Raw genomic sequence first — 17,518 nt, 5'->3', positions numbered from 1 at the left:
CACTTTGCCACTGGATTTAAGCAAGCCTGGCTGAAGACAGCTGAAATGCCAGAAACGTTCCTAGGAAGCATGTTTCCGGTCCAGGGATGGCATGGCTTGGCAGTTCGGGATGGACTGTTCCCATGAGGCACAGGGTCAGACTGATTTGCCTATGGCCATGTCTGAACTGGGGTGGCAGAGTGGGCTAAAGAACGGTGATGGATTAAACCCAGATCTGTTGACTAGGTGTGAGTGTTTGATTGGTTCAGATGCTCCGTCCATCACCACCCCTTTTTGTACCACATATGATGCAGGGGCATTCGTTACGCTCCTGTTCCTGACTTCTACTTCTGCACACTTAAATTGCATCAAATGGGTAAAGGATAATCCATAATGAAAGCATATACAATACATATGATTTTGCCTTTGAACTGCAAACAAAATGTTATACTACAAGCAATGACATTTTGTGTGAATCTTACCTTGAAGGCAAAAAAGTGATCCATATATTTATCACCAAATACAAACTTGGCACCTGTGTCAGAATACTCCAGGAATGTCTGATGAAAAAACAGAAACACAGCATTTGAAATTTTTATATTTTTCTAGGTAAAGAGGTCTATCAGTGATTCTGAAAAAGTGTTTAACACGCGGAGCTTCTCTTACAAATATACTGTTTGTAAGGCAATACAGATGTTCTCATGAGACACAAGTAAACTACATTCACTACGGGGTGGAAAATTAGTCCAAGAAAGGTCTTCACATGGTCAGAGTAAATAATCAATCAATCAATCGGGGTTCTTATAGAGCATGGCTAATCACCCGGTTTCAAGGCGCGGGTGGGGGGTTCTGAAGTTCAGTCGAAGTGTAAATAGAGACAAACTTCGAAGGTGATATGACAAGACAAAAGGCAGATCTTCTACTCTCGTATCTCCTGATCACAGATACACTTTCAAGCATAATTTCTGATGGCACTGAAAGAAGCAAATGCTGTAGAAAAAGGAGTGTGTTTAAAATGTGCTACCTTTACATTAGTTGTGTTATTAGCATTACCATGCATACGCTGAGCTTTAAATGTTGCATGCATCAATGTGTTTTTTGTGTTTTTGAGCTGCGGTAAATTTCCTTCCTCCCTTCTGACATTTTTTGTAGTTCTGTTGCAAACAGGTAAGGTGTTTACATAAAAAAAAATCACAGGCGTAGCGGGTGAGAGGTCATCACATGCCCCATTTTAACTTAATGACCTCAAACGGCAATAGTTCTCTTTTACTGCGAGTGCTGCATTTCGTCTAATTACACATGTGCTCATACACTTAAAAAGTAGCGCACTTTAGTGCCAGGGATGGTGGGCTAATGCTTTAATTTGCCCATGCTCTTTTTCTTCTATTTTTTACTCTTTTGTATAATTAAGTCATCTTTGTGTCTTTTAATTCTGTCTTTAGGTTTCCTGAATTCAAAGCTAATAGTACTGCTCATTGTGCTAAGAATCCTTTTTCCTGTTATGTGTACTAAAACTAAAAGGGAATTCTGTACTCGTTCTAATTGCACCTGCCTGCTTTGAAGCACCCATACTGCTCTATAAATATTATAAGCAAGGTATATATTTTTTATTTTAAGATTTTTATTACAATCATATGGCTGCCACTTTTAGGCGACACAATGTTTTTTTTTTCTTCTTCATTCTATTTTTGTGGCATTTGCGTGCCATTAAAAAATAACCACCAAACCAGTTATAATGTGTATAAATATTTCAGTTAAAATATTGAAGATACCCAATAAAAGGTTGTGAAAGTTATTTATAACATTAAAAAAAAATCGTTTTAAAAGTTGTGTATATTTTTAACAAACAATCACAATTTTTGTAAAAACTCTTTGCAAAACTGTAACCATATTTAAAGACTACATGTGTGCAGAAAGTAATAATTTCCCACATTATGCTAGTATTTTCCGAATTTTATTCTACTTAGAAGAAACTACCTTTTTAGTATTCAGTTTAGTTTCTGTGAGAATTTTCTCTTGACGCAAACTGGGAAATTCTTCCCCTCCCAACCAAGTGAAGTACTGCAAGCACGACAAAATCATTTTCAATAGTTGCTTTGCACAATTCAAAATTTTTTTTCAAATACACATTTAAAAGAGAATAAAAAGTCGTACAAAACTGCATAAAAACAGCCACTGTATGTAATTGCTTATAAAGTTGAAAATGTAAGCAAACAAACTCAAGCAGAATGGCAGCTGGCCTCATATGTACATATCTTAATCAGTGTTCTCTTTAACTCTAAGTCAGTGATGTTAGATAGTGGTTTTAAATGAAATATAGTTACAGATGCAAATCCATTTAAATGCTTTCAAAATCTGAATTGCAATTGAAAACTCAGTTCATTTTTTTACTGGATTTCATACCAACGAAAGAGGAAATGACACTATTTTTTAAAACAAAATGATAATTGAAATGAACAGGACACTTTACACCGCATGCGTTTACAACGCAATCCATTACAGCGCATTCCCCATTACAAGGCAATTTACTATTCTAACTCCACGGGGTGTTGCTTTGGGGAATGAGTTGTAATGGTTTTCCGTGTAAAGCCCTGCATTGTAAAAGATTTTGCGGAGTAAAAAATGTGGGGTAATGACATTCATTGTAACGCATTCGTGGTAAAGGATGTTTACCCTGATGAGGAAGCAAAAGGCGACTTCTGCCTTTGTTGGACGATACCTTGCGCATGTACATATTTCTGCATATGTTCCATTACAGCTTTCTAGAAGTACTCATGGAGCCAAAATGACATAAAATAAGACACCCAGATGGAAAGAGAGAGGGAGCCATTTATACCCTGCATATGACTCACAGGTAAAGTTCCATCATTCCTGATTCTATGGATCAAAAATAGGATTTTATACAGGGAAAGACTTATGTTTGCTCACCTTAGATAAATTTAGATACACAAATTGCTAAATCAGGTCTACTAATTTATTTTCTTGTTTAAGAGTAATGATATAGTATAATCTCTATATGGACTTCCAGTAGCATCTTTTACGTACAGTTGTCAGTGAAACATGCAACGCATAGGGCCTCATTACTATAGCGGTCGGATGAACGTCCGACCACCATCGTTTCGGGTACAAAACTGTCTGACAAGGAGTTGGTGGACCCGACAGCCCAATTACGATGCGACGGCCATGGAGGCAGTCGTAAAATACTGTTTAGCATTGCGGCTTAAGCAGCAGCCCAGGAAGAGGGCCGCTGCACAAGCTACAATGGTAAAGAGCATTTTTTTTTAAATCAATGGACATGTGCCAGGCACCATATGCTGCCTGGATGTTTATGGGGGCACAACAGGTGCCCCCATGGTCACATAGTGGAGGCCCATATGGGACAGCGGTTATGCTAGGGCCCCTAAAGTCCCTTTCCAACAACCTTTCCATGGCAGTCAAACCACCCTGGTAAGGCTGTTGGAAAGGGACATCGTAATCCCTACGGCAGTGCCTGCACAGGCACCGCCTTCCTTGTAGGGTTTATGATCGGATCAACGCTACCTGATGGGCTCCTTGAGCCTGTCTAAAGCTTTGTCAGTCCCTCCAAACACTGTAGTCCGACCAACCACATCATAATGCGGCTGTCGGACCATTATGCTGGTTGTCGGTGGGACAGCCAACGACGGCCTAGGCGGTGGAGGTCCCGCCAACATCATAATCAGGCCCATAATGATCAGACTTGGCAAAGCACATATGCGGAACTCCCTAGTGCACAGCTGTATGTATTGTCATTGCATTTACATGTTCCTTATTGTCCTTGACGAGCCTTTGAAGAACTTAAATTGATGTACAAATAAACTAATTAGAATTATTAAGAAGAGCAAATAAGTCACAAAAGCCATGGCAAAAACCTTCATGGCAAGATATTGATAGAATATTGCTTTTGTAGTGATTTCTTGATTTTATTGGCTGGGATATAAAAATAACTCTTAATATTTCGATTGTAGACAGACTGCCGTAACCCTGGAGAAGAAGCAGTATAAAAACTTAAAAAACTAAAATAAACAAACACAGCAGTATGGTTCGTAAAAATGTTTTAATAAATGATTAGTAACAATTGACTGAACAGCCCGACAGCCACATATCCACCTGCAATGACAGATATACCGAATTCTTAAAAATATGTTGATTGTTTGTGCCAAGTCAAACATGTGTGGTGAGCTTTCACAGCAAATTAGCTCAATAAGTATATAATGCATATGCTTTTAATGCAACTTCCGGAACCTCCTGAGATGCACCTAACTGGTGCAACCTGCGGATGAAGGGAGTGATTTGCATCTATGAACTTTGCACAAAGGGGTTGGGAAAGTGCACATAGAGATTCACCAGAGAGAATGTGACCAATCATAACTGGCTATTTCACAAGAATCACCTTTGGCTTAGTCAAGTTCCGGTCCAGGTTCATCATGTTGGTCAATGTTGTAAGCAAGAGGCAATGATGCGCAGGATGTCTCATTTAAGGATGAGGAACTGAGTATCAAACCCATACATATGGAAATCAGAAGCAACATCCAGAATCGGCCCATATTAAACCTCAATTACAGAAAAGGGCAGGAGCACAGGGTTATCTTACCACCCGTTCTATAATGTTTGCCCTATACCTTGGAATGACAACAGTATTTAATGCTCCCAAACCACCATACAAAAAACAAGGTTGCCATGTTACTGCTGGTAGACTCAATTTGTGTGGTATGAGCTTAACAGAGATTGACCTCCACTGGGTTACAGGACTGGGCATATTTGCATCAGGAGGGTTGTTTCAGCTCTCAATGAAAAATGAATGTAGGAAATTGGGGTATTAGTTGAGAGGAATGAGATCCCCACTCAAATAATTCACACAATCCTTGTCCGGTTGAAGCACAAAAGTCACTAAATAAACCTGTATTAAACCCTCTGGTAGCTTGGAATGAAAGCCGTCGGGCTTAACTTAGAGGCAATGTGTAAAGTATTTATGCAGCACTCAAGCCGTAATAGAGTAAAAATACCACACAATAAAAATCCCCAAATCAAGTTAGAAACATAGATTAAAGTTTGATAAATAAAATAACACCAAAACTAAAAAAATCCAATCAGTAGAACTGGAATTATGAACCTTTAAAGTTTATGGTAAAAATAGTGCCAACAAGGTGTGAAGTGCCAACTGTAGGTTTTTAGGCTAGCTGGACTGGGAGAAAGTCACAAGTTCAGGTCAATCGTGATGTAGCAGAGGCCAGATGCAGGACCAAGTGTGGCCTGCTGGAAGTTGTACCTTTTTTCCGTGGTGCTGGGGTGGCACAGTACTGCGACGTGAAGCTCTGCATCAGGTCCGTCAAGCCGCCGATCAGGAGCAGCACAGCACAACCTTGCAAGGCCCTTGCGTCATCCAGCATTGTTCTGTGTCAGATCCAGTGAAGCCAATGATCAGTAGCTGCGATGTGAGTCCCTGAGTTGGCCTGCACCATGCTCCATCGGTTCCGGTTAACCCTTCAGTTGAGCAGGAATGTGTACACTCTAACTCCAGCCAACAGTCCAAGACTTAGGAACAGCACTTGTAGAGTCAGGACTCACTCTCACAGAGGCCAGTAGATGGGATCAGGTCTGGACCAGTTGTGTCTACTCAGCTGGAAAGCAGGAAAGGCCTCTGAAAACTTGCTGTGTCCCCTGCAGCTCAAACAGGGGAAAAGGGCAGCAAACCAAGCCTTGGATTCACTTCTGGGGATCTTGGATTCAAGACAAAGAAGTCCAGTCTTCATTCTTCAGACAGCAAGGCAGTCCTTCATTTGAATCTTCTCCACAGACCTAGAAGTGTTCTGATGAGAGGTTCTAAGGGTGTCACTTTTATGCAGCGTGCCAGTCTGTGTGTGGAGGATGCCCTTTTTGTCTAACCTTCCTTTTGCCTGGATTTGGTTCCAATCAGTCTTAAGGGGATAAAGGGTAGGCATGCCTAGGTATGAGCTGCATTTGACAGTGACAGGACAGGCAGTCTTAAAAGTCAGGGAAGGAGTGGCCACAACCCTGAGGCTACTCTTTAAGACTCAAGAAGGTCTGGGTATAATCCTGAGGCCACCCTGCTCAGGAGAGGAACACCATGCACACCCAATGCCCTTTTGTTCCCTGTCTGGAAGAAATACATGAGACTGTGAACACTGGCAGAAAGGAACATTTGGTTTATGCAGAAAATGCCAACTTTTCAAAAGTGGCATTTTCAGAGTAGCAATTTAAAATCTGAGTTTACCATTAAAGGGGATTTGAAATTACAATTCAAGTGAGTGGAACAAGTATTTCTCTATCTTCTCCCAAACTGGAGTTATGACTTATTAAGTATAATATGCCAAGCCAGAATTAGTCTATGGGAGAGGTACCCTTGCTACAGTGAAAAACGACTTTGGGAGTTTTTCACTGCTAAGACATGTGCAACGTGAGCGCACATGTACTTCCTTTCAAATACCATGCCTACTGCCCTATGATCCTTTAGTGCCTACCTTGGAGGTGACTTAAAAGTACTGAAAAGGAAGGTTTGGACCTGCAAAAGTGTATTTTGCCAGGGTGAAATGGCAGGTTAAAACCACACTACAGGCTGCAGTGGTAGGCCTGAGAAGTCTATTACAGTGCCACTTTAGTGGGTGGCACGATGAGTGCAGCAGCTCACTTGTAGAATTTAATGTACAGGCCCTGGCTACATGAAGGACCATTTAATAGGAACTTATAAGTAAAATAAATGTGCCAATTGTGCATATACCAGTGTTATTATGTTTGGAAGGACAAGCACACGCACGTTACCACTGGTTAGCAGGGGTAAAGTGCACAGAGTCCCAAAGTCACCAAAAAAGAGTTCAGCAAAAATAGTGTAGTGCAAGCAAAAAGTCTGGGGGAATACCACGTCAAGGGTGGTCAGGTCTAATGATGAAGCATGGTGAGGTGAAAGTCCCTGGGAAAGGGTTCATCACCAAGGCTGGAACCAATGCTCCCTCATCCTCAGTGAGGTTAATTGAAGTAATTCATGGAATGGAGAAAGAATACCGCTATATAAAAGTTTCTAGGTAAAAAAGAAACTCTTGTTAAAGGGTACTTTTATGGTTTACTTTTACCTTTTATAATTCAACAGAACTAGTTTTAGTGTAGTGTGTTTGTCCACTTGAGGTATTGCAGTAACCCATTACAAATCTGAGCATTCCACTGATCCACTGTACTACCATGCTGAATGGAAGCATTTGTCCTTTTTGTGGTACTGCCACCCACACACTTAACTTTGTGGACATACATTTAAGGTGGTGCTCTACCACAAGGGCTAGGACCTCTATTCAGTGAATCATAGAAACAGAAATATGCAGGCTGCCGCTGCTAGGGTACCAGTTTACTGTGTTGGATTGGCAAAGAACCAAAGGTCACACAGGCTTAACAACTTCGATCAGCACACATCAACAAGAGGAAGCTAGTTGCACCAGATAACAAGTACAGCCACGTTTTGAAGCTGTTGTACCAGTGCCAATGTAGAAAGGACTGAATATTGAGTCAACCGAGCAGAGACTTGCTTTTGAATAATAAAAGCCGCAAACATAGGAAACTGGTAGAAGACCCTTCTAGAAGAAAAAAACATAGAATATTGGAAGGCCAAAGAGAAACAGCAGCACTTATGACCAACCCAAAGGAGTTAAGAATACCTGAAGAAGGGATTGTACTGAGTGGATCACAAAAGATTGTGACTCCATTCCCTAGAAGCAGGGGCCTAACACAGGCCCCTGCAGCCCCCGCGGTACGGGGGGGCCCTCAACCTCCAGGGGGCCCCGCAGGACCGCACTTCTGCTGGGGAGCTCTAGATTGAGTCCGAAGGGGGCCCCTTCACTTATCCTGCAGGGGGGCCCCCTCAAGGTTCGTTACACCACTGCCTGTAAGTCTCTTTAGTTGTGCTGGAACACATGAAATACCAAAAGGTTAACAAGGCTAAGGGGTTGATTTAGAATTTTGGGTGCAATTTCACGCTCAGTGGACTCCTTTTCGTTGTTGGAAGACAATCCAACATATTTAAAAGTCCCTGCCAGGCAGACATAGTTGTATGTATCTCCAGTGGAGCTATGACTATGGTGGCTCCACTGAAAGCACTGAAGTTCTGAAAAGTGGGTTACATGCTTAATGGACCCGCTCGGCAAAGTTGTTTAATTTTCATTAACAAACTCCAAAAGCGTTAAAATTTATTGAAAAAAATACAACTATGGCCCTTTTGCACAAGGAGTTTTCTGCCAGTGTGTGAGGTTGTAGTCCATTAGCTGAATTGCCTCTAACATGATGATAATATCAATGAGAAAAATAAGCTAGTGGCTTCTCCGCTGTATTTAGGGGTTCCTTCCAGAATCTGAAGGATTTTCTACATACTACGAACTCTAAATTAATACCTAAATCCAACATGCAGATGTGTTGAAAAGTGGTCTCTTGCCAAGATGCTGAGCATTGAGAAAACACCACTCATCAAATTCTAAAAGGTCTCCCCTGCTGCTAATCTGTCTCCCATAACCAAATACGATACCTCAACATTCATTAATGAGCACCTACTTCTCATTAGCATTGAAGAAACTGACATGAGACAAGCTAGGCAATGAGATGGTGAGCACAAGATGCGGATCTGGGGCCTTCAGGAAGGCTATGTGGATTTTTGAAGGACTGTCAGTCAGGGGACAAGTTTCATATACAATTCAATTTGTGGCTTTTTGAGATAGTTGATGGGAAAGGCGCCACAGTGACGTCGGCCAGTATCCTTTCACATGCACATGAACTTGCAGGCAAAATCCTTTCTCATGCACATGCAGCATTTTCTGGGACCAGAAACAGACAGTGATGGTTCTGAGAAATATACTCTGGAAATGGCATTGCACAATCACCTTCTCCTACAGTTCCACAGATGTCATCTGCCCTCATCCCAAAGAACAACAGGGACTTTGATCCCTGCCTGGTGCCCCAAGTTGACTCATTGAAGGATGGTCTCAGAGCATCGACGTGAGAATTAATTTTAAGTGAAATCCTTGATCTTTCACATGCACATTTTGCCGATTGCTTCTTTCTACTTCAGACAGGGATTATGTTTGAGGTGTGCCCAAGTAGTGCTCACTCAGAGCCAGGCGTGTCACTGAAGTAGAATGCAGAGAGACTAACTGTCCTTTATCTGCCACCCCAGATACAAACAGTGACCTTGATTACGAGTGCCTATGCAACTGCAGATACCCGCTCCATCAGTATTCCATGCCCCGCCGGCACACCACGAATCTGGTGTATTTCACCTGAACACTTTGGTTGCAAAGATCTCCAGTTGAGAGATTGAATGCCAAATGAGGAATACCCAGGCGTGTCTGGAGATGGGGGAAAGAGATAACATCACTGGGCAACAAACCGGGACACATGTAACAAGGCCCTAGGTGTGCTGCTGCTACTTAGTCATTAACTTCATAGACCTGACCCTGACGTCATGTAATTCAAGAAGGCTCCTGAGAGTTAGTGAAGGATGGTGGTTGCTGCAGGCTCCACCTTTGGTGTTGGCCCACATCCCGTCACCATTAATTTAAAAATTGTGGGTCTTATTTACAAGCCCATTGCGCTGCCGGTGTGTCACTTTTTTAGACGCTAGCAATCAATGAGAACTAGCTCTGGTTTAAATTGTTTGTATGTCTGCGGGTGGAGGAAAACCATTAGGTTTTATGAAGGCCCTCACCCACCAACCTAGTTGGTGCATGCTTCATCATCGGGCCCCACCCGAGGTTCCGAGTGTACCTCAGGTGTGCTTCGACGTCAGATTACTGCAGAGCGCATTTTTTGGTTCGTGAGGGTGCTGAGAGTGTGCTCTGAGTGAGGTTTAAAATACTGTCCTGGGTGTCCCAAAGACTTTTTTAATGGTGGGCCCCAGGCAGTCAATAAAAGCAAAGCTTTCGGACGTCCGACGTCCTGTGCGGTCAACTAACTTCATCCAGGCCTTTTCCTCTACTGGCTTTCGTCAGGACCTTATATGTGTAGGGTGTTACAGCGGTTTGTATGAGTTTGTCAGTGCCCTGTGTATAAAGAACACTCTACGGTGCTTATATGTGCAAGAGGTGTTTCCTCTCGAGTTGTACACCTGATTTTAGCGAATAAATCAGCATGGAGCTCAGCCTGGGGCCAGGACCATGTGCACTTGCGTGATGTCGCTGGGCCCGCAATGAACCTGTTGTCCGTGCAGAGGCCTATTGTCCAGGCAGAGGAAATTTGTAATGATACCCATTTGTCATCAATGGGTTAACACCTACTTTTAAAGTTCCAAAAACTACCTAGGTTAACAAATGCAGTCAATTAAAATGTTGTTTTGCAACTTCAGCCTAACAATGGAGCAGAGAAAGGTTCACACTTTGATGTTAATGAAGGAAGTTTTGTCTCAGCAGCAATTTTTAATTCATTTTAATTATTGGGAAAGTCAGCAGGCGGGTTGGAGCACATTTTCTAAGTTGGGTTGTGGTTGTAAAATTTGGGCATCCACCCAGTTCACCATGCCCTACTCATATTCACACTTTTTGCTGAGATTAACAAAACACCTTATAATTTCATGCCACTATAATTCATAAAGCTCCCAGAAAATTATTTCTTTGTTAAATTGAAAGGATGTTTTGCAACGTAATGGGAACACTTTATAAGTAATTCTGGTTCTGTAAATGTTGTCAAAATAACAATGTTAAGTGTTTTAGGACTATTGATGGAACCTTTTATGATTTGTGAAAGCAACTCTGTAAAGATTTTCTAAAAGAAGCAATCATGTGTCATGTTTGATGGAAGTAGTGTAAGGTGTGTGGTGCAAGGCCCATGCAACAAGATAACTTAAGTTGCAAAAGCTGAACGTTGTTGAAGTAATAGGCCGTGAAAGCTATATATTGTGAATGTCAACTTTATAAGCAATGTGTAGTGATTTTCATGGATGCTGTGTTATGGAAATCATGTTGTGGAAGCCGTGTGTTGTGGAGAACGCTTTTTGAGCACCTCAAAGTGACACCTTCCTGCACATAAACAATCATTCACTCAACGCAGGAACCCTTGCACTATGGTGCAAGGGTGACTGCATTGCCGCTAGGCAGCTGAATTTAGTGCCAGTGCAGGGAGAAATGCAGGGGTGAGCCGTATTATTGTAAATACGGCGCATTCCTGTATTTCTAAAGTGACGGAGCGTGGCGTTAGTAATTTTGGAACTAACCCGCGCTCTGCCACTTTCTTGAGACTATGCCCCTATGTGTTTTCTTTATGTCTCTCCAACACGGAGACATAGGGACCACAAGGCCACAGAATGTGTTTTACCTTAAAGGTCCTTTTCAGCTGCTGCCTGGCACACTATCACATTTGCTTCTCAGAAGGTAAGGGGCACAGTGCTTGGAGCCACTGTCCCTTGAATAAGTAACTGCTCACCACTTAATGGCTCATTTGATAGTGGAGTGAGATGCTAACGTATATGTATAACGGACATGTATACTATGCCGGAGCACCTATGCATCACCAAAGATGGAAAAACACAACTTGGACAGGGGACCTGTTTCGAAAGGTGTGGCACCAATCACAAACAATTATGCCGATGAAATAAAAAAAAATTGCACACTAGCCTGTGTGCATGCTCCTGAAAGTACCCCCAGTCCAGGACTTAGGGCAATCGTACAAACAAACTAAATCAGGGCTGCACCACTTCAAAGAGAACAGATTATTACAAATATTTATAATCAAATGGGCCTCAAGTCGAAAAAAGTTTCTTCTTTATTATATTGTTCTTAAAAAGCCACAGCCAACACGTTGTTAGTCTTTTGGGGCTTAGTTGTTATCTCAATTCTACATGTACACTTCACAGTGTTTTCGTGTATCGCATGTACTGTTGTGTCTAGGGATTGTGTTGTCTTTTGAATCATATTTATATGTGTATGTATATATTTATGTCATGTATGTCATGTATATTTCAATGTATTATATTTGTTATTCCCATTTGTGTTTTTAATTTACAGCCCTGAAGAAGTCCAGCGCAACAGGAGGAAACGCGCTGGCTGTGGCTTTTTAGGAAGAAAATAATAAAGAAGAAACTTTTTTCGACTTGAGGCCCATTTGATTATAATTATTTGTAATAATTTGTTCTCTTTGAAGTGGTGCAGCCCTGATTTAGTTTGGTTATCACCAAAGATGGTTTTAGATACCTTGGGCTCCACATCTCCACAAATGAAGCTGAATGCCTCACACACAATATAAAGCAGGTACTGGCGGAATTTCGAAACAACGTTGCCAGATGGAGATGTCTCCCGCTGACATTGCTAGGAACGGCGGCTATGTATTAAATGGTAACGCTACCCAAATTACTTTACATCTTGCAGAATACATATCAGAAAATTCCAGATGCGGTCTTCATGGCAATTAACGACAAAGTCTGTAAACTCCTATGGGATGGTGGCCACCCCAGAGTTGCACTCCAAACGTTGCAACACAGCTAATACAATGGGGGTATTGCCCTCCCAGATATATACGGGCCAATTATAGGGCGGAGCCCCTAATAGTTATTAACGAATGGAGACACACGCAGGGAGACCACCCCACACACGCCCTAGAAAGGCTACAAGTTCAGGTAACACTCTTACATACATTATATCTATGGGGCTCTGGAACACAAAGCTTATTGCCCAGAACACAGAGGGCAATTGAAGCCTGGAAATGTGAGGAGAGGCAGATAAAATGGTAGAAGAGGCTAACCAGGTCCACACCACTATGGGAGGGTAAACCGCTTCCAGAATTCACGACGTTGCAGGGTTTCAAAGGCTGGGGCACTATTGGGATCGAGACACTAGGAGACATAATACGGAAAGGAGACCTCTTTACCTTTACAGAGCTCCAAACCGAATACAGCCTGTCTAACAAGCAAAGATACAAATATATGCAACTGCAATAGACTGGAGAATCCAGAAACTTGAGATAGCCGATATTCCCGAATATGCACCGCTAGTCGGACGGCTGTTAGAATAAGAATTACTTGAAAAAACAGTGTCCTGGGCATACAAAACTATAATCAATATTCTGGATACATTAACCACACTGGGAAATGGCACTAATACACCCCAGAGAGGTAGCGATTATGCTGAGGCTACGCCTAATACAGGTTAAAGTCCTTCATAAGATATATTATGACCAGGCGAGACTTCACGCTATGGGCAGAGCAGAGACACCAACATGTTTGCACTGTAAAACAGATAGGGGTTCATATATTCATACATTAAGGGAGTGTCCATTGATACACAGATACTGGTCCTGAATAATCAAAGAACTAAACAGTGTACTAGAGACGTAAATCCCATTGGATCCAAAATATATTCTCCTAGGCATAATTACAGAGGTTGACATTCCCAGATATAAACTTTTACTAAGTAATCCAGGAATTGTAGTGGCAAAACAGGATATTGCCAAGTAATGGGTTAGACCAGACTTGCCTACCGTGTTGAAATGGAGGGCCAGTATGGATATGTATAGGGGGCAGAAAGAACAGTGCCCCAGGAAGTTTAGCAAAATCTGGCAGCCATTATGGACTAGAAATGTTGGAGGAGGGTGGGAAAATGACACAACTTAGCGCACTGGAACCAGCACAGATTGAGTAACAATGCTCAGAGAACCCCAAACAAGAGGTATCTACCTGAGAAATGTCTGGTACTCGGGAAGGGTGATCGGGAGGGAAATATGAAGAAGAATTACTTAAGTATACTGCCTACATTTCTACCAATACTGTTTAATGCTGACGATGTTAAATGTGTAACACATGTGATATTCCTGATGATGTTTTGGCTTATTTTCAAAAACATAAATAAAAAAAGTTTATAAAAAAAGTGTCATTTAGTGTAGGAGGGTAAGCTTACATCAATCAGTTGTGTACAACATTCTGTGTGAAGTTGTGTAACTTTGTGTGAAGGCAGTGATGAGATTTAGAGGATGTTTCTGCTAAGAACCGATAGTTGGCTTATGATGTTGTAGGGTGTAGTTTGCGGGTTGAGCTTGTTCACATTAGTTGGGCAATTACATTATTTTTTCTTTATTGGCCTTTGGCCAGTTGGTGGCATTAACATGCAGATAATAAGATAGTAAGATAATACCTAAAAGGTATAAATAGAAGATAAGCATTAAAAGAAAGACTTTAAAGATCTTGAACTGAGATCAGCAACTTGTGCATACAGGATTGCTCGGTACATTCAGTTTTGATTGTCTTGGGGTTTCCAGGCTATGGCCCATCCACAGTTGGGGACAATCTCGATGTTGATGTGAAAAAAGGATATTGCAGAGTTCACACTAATGCGATCAAAGTAGCAGTGGCCGCCATAAACGAAGGGCGGTCGGGTGCCAACCCTAGATTGTTGGATATCTTGAAATAATCTCAGCCATTGTTAAATACTTTGGTCTGAAATCCAGTCCCTGGCATCATTGCTGTTGATGTCCTGTTTTATGCCACAGTTTTTCAATGGAAGAGAGTCTAGTATGGAAACAAATGTCTCATCTCAAAGTGTGGCAGATTGGAACTGTATGGTTGTACTTTTCAAAGATGTTTTGCCATTGGGGTTGCAAAGGTTCTCAGCCTTCTCCTGCCATGCTTCTGTAGATCTGGCCAACTCAGGATATTATTTAATGACAGGAGTTCTCCTTCAGCCGTCCAAGTTTCCTGGATTTCTATATAATGAAGGAATTGCAGAGGCAGTGCAGTGCACACAAAAATAAATCTTCTCAACAAGCTACCACTAAGTGGTCAGTATTGACTGTATTGCCACAAGCAACAAATGAAGCACTTCCACCTGATTTCTGCTCCAGATTCCTTACACTACAATCAGCCTCAATGCAGGCAGAAGAAAAGACCTGGGGTAGATTCTATGAATGTTTCCACAGTGGTCAATCATTGTTGGGTGACATTTCTTGGTAAATAGTGGTTGATTCAGGCTCTATAGATCCCTATGTACCGATATCTGACCCACTCCATCCACTTTGAGATACTTGGGAGTCTGAACTAGGGAGATCCCTTCATGCCAAGGCCTGAAGGGCTTGAATAGTCCCACAAAATTACCAGAAATGTGGAATTTGAATTAATCCAATTCTTTGTTCTGCACAGGCAGACTTTTCTCCAGGGAGGATAAACAGGATATTTCCGAATTCTGCAGCCTCCTGTCCGCATTGCTCAACATCCAATACTGACTTAAATCACATGTTTTGGAACTGTTCAGTGCTCTCTGCTTTCTAGGCTGGTGTGCACCACTCCCTCACCTCCAGCACAGCACTCCCCACCCTTGACACTTGGTCTGTTTGTGCTCTGGGCCTAAATAAGCTACCTTAATACTAATAGAGCTGCAACTGACTTTAACGATCAGAGTCTCCTCTTAGCAAAACGTGTGATCACTGATCACTTCCCGCTGGAAAGCTGCGGCCCCATCCCAGGTCGCCACCGTGAGACATATTGGTCAACACCGGGCATAAGCGGAAAGCAAAGCCCTTCGCAGGAAAGAAGCTAGAGGCCTGTGTAAACTCCCAGTTGCTAGCTCTTGAGATGATATTTGGACTGCTTTTAAAAATGCCCACAGAGATGATCATTTGCCTTTGTGAAGGCATCACAGTTTCAGTCCCACGGTTAACTCATTGGCATTACAGTGCCCTTCGAGGCTCTCTTCAGACATATCTGCCCCCTGCCCAATCTACAGCCCTCTTTCTGTGCCATTACTCGTACCCCTCGCTTTCCTTCTGATTTCCCTTACCTCAGGGCCTGTTACAGCTGTTGGTGACTCCCAGTGCCGCAGGCGTCGTGAATGTTTCAAGACCTGACATCCTCAATCGCGCCCGCCCCTCTCCACACTTGCATATTATTTTCCCCATGCTACATTTACTTTCTCTGTTTCAGGTCCTCTATCCATACCAAGACCTGTTGCCCCCACTCGTTCGTAACCAGTTACTATGGTTCTATCTGTCAATTTTTTATTGTTTTTGATGTAATTCTTTTAGGAAATATTGGGCAGAAATAAATAAACCTAATTATGTTTCAGAATCAATATTTATCTTAGTAAAATTGTTTCTAACCTGTTTAATGCTTCTAAAATATCCTAAACTTAAAACAAAATTGTCAAAAAGAGTGGTTGAATGGGTTTGATAGGGAGCATGGGTAGAGGCGGAATGAGAGAGGTGAATGGAAGAGAGAGGTGGGAGGGAGCGAAGGGCAGGAATCTGGTTATTCACGACTATGACATAAGAGCAGGGAAAACACAGAACTTGCTCTTCCATTTCTGTTATGTCACCAGGGCAAATGGTTACTTGTCCTGTGTTTCCCAGTCCCGTCTTGGTACCCAGTGACCCGAGGGATGCATTGGAATGACAGCTGAAGATCTCACCTGCATTTTCCTGCCTCTCTCAGGTCTTCACAGACACGAGGAGGCAGAAAATCACTAGTGGCACTTGTCTTTGCCAACCGCCTTCTGTACTGTCAGGTGTGGGTTTGCAGAGACCCATAGCTGACAGGAAAATAAAGAACAGCTCTCAGATGGAAATTGTCAAAGTGGCTGTGGGTGCGAGGGGGGGGCACTTTAGGTGGCACTCCACCAGGTAATTGATAACATAGGTAATTGATAACATATGGGTTGAGGAGAGGAGGACAATTCCTTGAGGCCATTTGAAATTTTTGTGCAAGAAATTGGGTTATGAGTTGAGAGGGGTGAGAGCCTTACTCAAGCAATAAACAGAATCCTAGTAAGGGTGAGCCACAAACGTTTACTAAATAAATTTGTGCTTAACACTCTGATAGCATAATCCGTCCCTGTAGCTAAAACAGGAGGTCATCCAACTGACACTTGGAGTCACTTCTGGGGATCCTAGGTTCATGGTAAGCAGATGCAGTCTTCCTTCTTCAGACAGAAGGGCAGTCCTTCTTCATAATCTTCCACAGGTCCAAGAGTATTCTGATGTGAGATACTGAGGGTTCCACTTTTATACCCAGTGTCAACATTTGTGTGGGGGCAATAACTGGACTATTCCTTAACTAGTGCTGTCCAGTTCTCCACTCTTCTTGTTTGGCTCTAGCTTTGCTAGGGGGACAAAGGCAAGGGCAGACCTGGTGTCAGGTTCCTTTGTGTGTACTACAGGCAGGGTCCTTAGAAGTGTAACTAGGCCAGGGCCAAACTTCGCCCTAGCCAACCTGTTAGAAAGACCCACTCCCTCTAAACTCAGGCCCATTTAGTCCCATTTCTGGAAGGAATACACATCACAGCACAGGAGAGTCATTACCAGTTATGCAACCCTGGACACTGGCTGAAGGACAGATTTGGTTAAGGCAGAAAAACACCAACTTTCTAAAAGTGGCATTTTCAGAATAGTAACTTAAAATCCAACTTTACCATTAAATATAATTTAAAATTACAATTCAAATGAGTGAAAGAAGTATTTCTCTAAACGTTGTGGGAAAAACACCCTATGGATGACAGGTCTAATACATATACTATGGACTTATAAGTAAATGGACCAATCAGATTTATAGGAATGTTACCAT

General features: G+C 42.2%; 1 protein-coding gene across 1 annotated transcript in view; it reads right to left on the bottom strand.

The window, feature by feature from the left end:
• The window catches only part of SLC28A3 (solute carrier family 28 member 3), a 304,012-nt gene that overhangs the window by 85,568 nt on the left and 200,926 nt on the right, over positions 1–17,518 (bottom strand). The window contains exon 8 of the mRNA XM_078677411.1: positions 462–539. Coding sequence (XP_078533537.1) covers positions 462–539 — 78 coding nt within the window. The remainder of the gene's footprint in view (positions 1–461; positions 540–17,518) is intronic.

Source organism: Lissotriton helveticus, chromosome 2_1 (genome assembly GCF_964261635.1).
Source record: "Lissotriton helveticus chromosome 2_1, aLisHel1.1, whole genome shotgun sequence".
Taxonomy (NCBI): Eukaryota; Metazoa; Chordata; class Amphibia; order Caudata; family Salamandridae; genus Lissotriton; species Lissotriton helveticus.
Note: the sequence above shows the minus strand (reverse complement) of the source record. Positions and strands in the feature narration are given on the sequence as shown.